Source organism: Entamoeba invadens (genome assembly GCF_000330505.1).
Source record: "Entamoeba invadens IP1 unplaced genomic scaffold scaff_1105074724509, whole genome shotgun sequence".
NCBI lineage: Eukaryota > Evosea > Mastigamoebida > Endamoebidae > Entamoeba > Entamoeba invadens.
In genome coordinates this window covers 163,820-165,427 of record NW_004191926.1, presented here as the reverse complement: position 1 = coordinate 165,427, position 1,608 = coordinate 163,820, and the positions used below count along the sequence as shown (strand labels likewise).

The following is a 1,608-nucleotide window of genomic DNA, read 5'->3' as shown; positions in this document are numbered from 1 at the left end:
TATATAAATAATAATATTTATATTATTAATTATTATCTTTTATATGAAAAAATTATTTTAAAAAATTTATTTTCTCTTTTTTTATTCAAAAACAACTAAACCCCAAAAATTTGACAAAATCAATTTTTTTTATCGACTTTTTCGAATTAAAAACAATCAAATAATTGAAATTTGTTATTAAAAATGTTATTTGTTTTTTTTTGTGAACTATAAAAATACCATAAATTTTTTATTTATTAATAATACAAAAACTTCTTGCAATAATTATTTAAACTATAAAACATAGATAAACTGTATTATATATTCTAAATTTATTTTAACTGGTTTTGTTCATCAATTTTCATTGTTTTGAAGTCACTCTATGCATTAAAAATCGATCGAATAATTATATTATAACTCTATAATTCACACATAATTCCATATGGTCAGTCTTGAGAAAGTGTTTATTGCCAATGTAGTGATGTATATTGATACCATAGAGACTGCTCTTCTATTGATACAAGTGAACAAGAAGTGCAAAGATGCTTTAGAGATCTTACATATCAATCCTGGTTTTGCCAACAAACTGTCACTCAATCAAAAACTTAAAGAAGACGACTTATTTGAGTATTTTCGAGTTCTTTCCAAAGAAATTTCGTTGTTTCCACATATTCAGACTTTTGTCCTTCAACAGCGCCAAAACGTCTTTCTGGGGTGTTTGCCGTACTTACCAAAAGAGTCTCAACTCGTGATGAAATTAGCGGGCTATGTTTCATTAGAAGAAATTTTAAGTGAAAATTACTTAATGAGAATAGTCGAGGTCGACCTCATGTTTCACTCCGACTTACAATTAACAGTTCTCATCAACTTAAAGAAGGTCAGACTCACTACACTCAGTTCGTCCAGAAATGTTATACAATGCTTCGGGAATGATCAGGTACTGAACTACGCTCGCGTCTATTTTAACAACACCGTGGAACAGTCATTCATCGACGGCTTCACTCAGTTGCCCATTTCAAACAGAGTCGTCGTCACCCTCGACGCTTCAGAGTTCTGTAAACTAAAAGAAAATAGTTCATTTACTAATAAAGTTACTATATGCATTCGATGTTATGATGATGTCAAAGCAGCCGTACCTGTGGTCGATTTGTTAAACCGCAAATTTATAAAGACGTTTGAGACTAAAGTGGAGGACTTGAGGTTGAGCATTCCGTCTTCTATCATTATACAAAAGGACAGTAATGACCAAAAAGTGCTTGATCTGAGAACTGAAAAATACGTGGAAAGTGTTGATGTACTTGCGAATAATATTGTACTACTGCCACAGACTTTAACGAAACTTGGAATCTCAAATGCTATAAATAAACGGCCTGAATATAATCAATTACTCAATTCTGTGACGCAGTTTGAAAGATTGAGGGAATTGGAGATTGAAAATTATGATTTTTGCTCTGACTTGCCAAGCCAGTTAAGTTTTTTGTGTTTAAAAAAGTCAAAAAATACATCACCCAATTTATTACAACTCAAAAATTTGGTACTCGAAGATTTATCGACAATACAATTAGAAAAGTGTGTGAATTTAACAGCGCTGTACATCTCGTACGCTCCGATAAACTTTCGTAAGTCATG

The 1,608-nt window shown here is 31.3% G+C and overlaps 1 protein-coding gene across 1 annotated transcript; it reads left to right on the top strand.

The window, feature by feature from the left end:
* Positions 1 to 421: 421 nt before the first annotated feature.
* Positions 422 to 1,602, top strand: EIN_308770 (hypothetical protein; the record flags this gene model as incomplete). Its single annotated transcript, XM_004186059.1, has 2 exons — positions 422 to 1,383; positions 1,566 to 1,602. 2 exons carry the CDS (start codon positions 422 to 424, stop codon positions 1,600 to 1,602), a joined length of 999 nt encoding a protein of 332 aa, XP_004186107.1.
* Between the last annotated feature and the right edge of the window lie 6 nt (positions 1,603 to 1,608).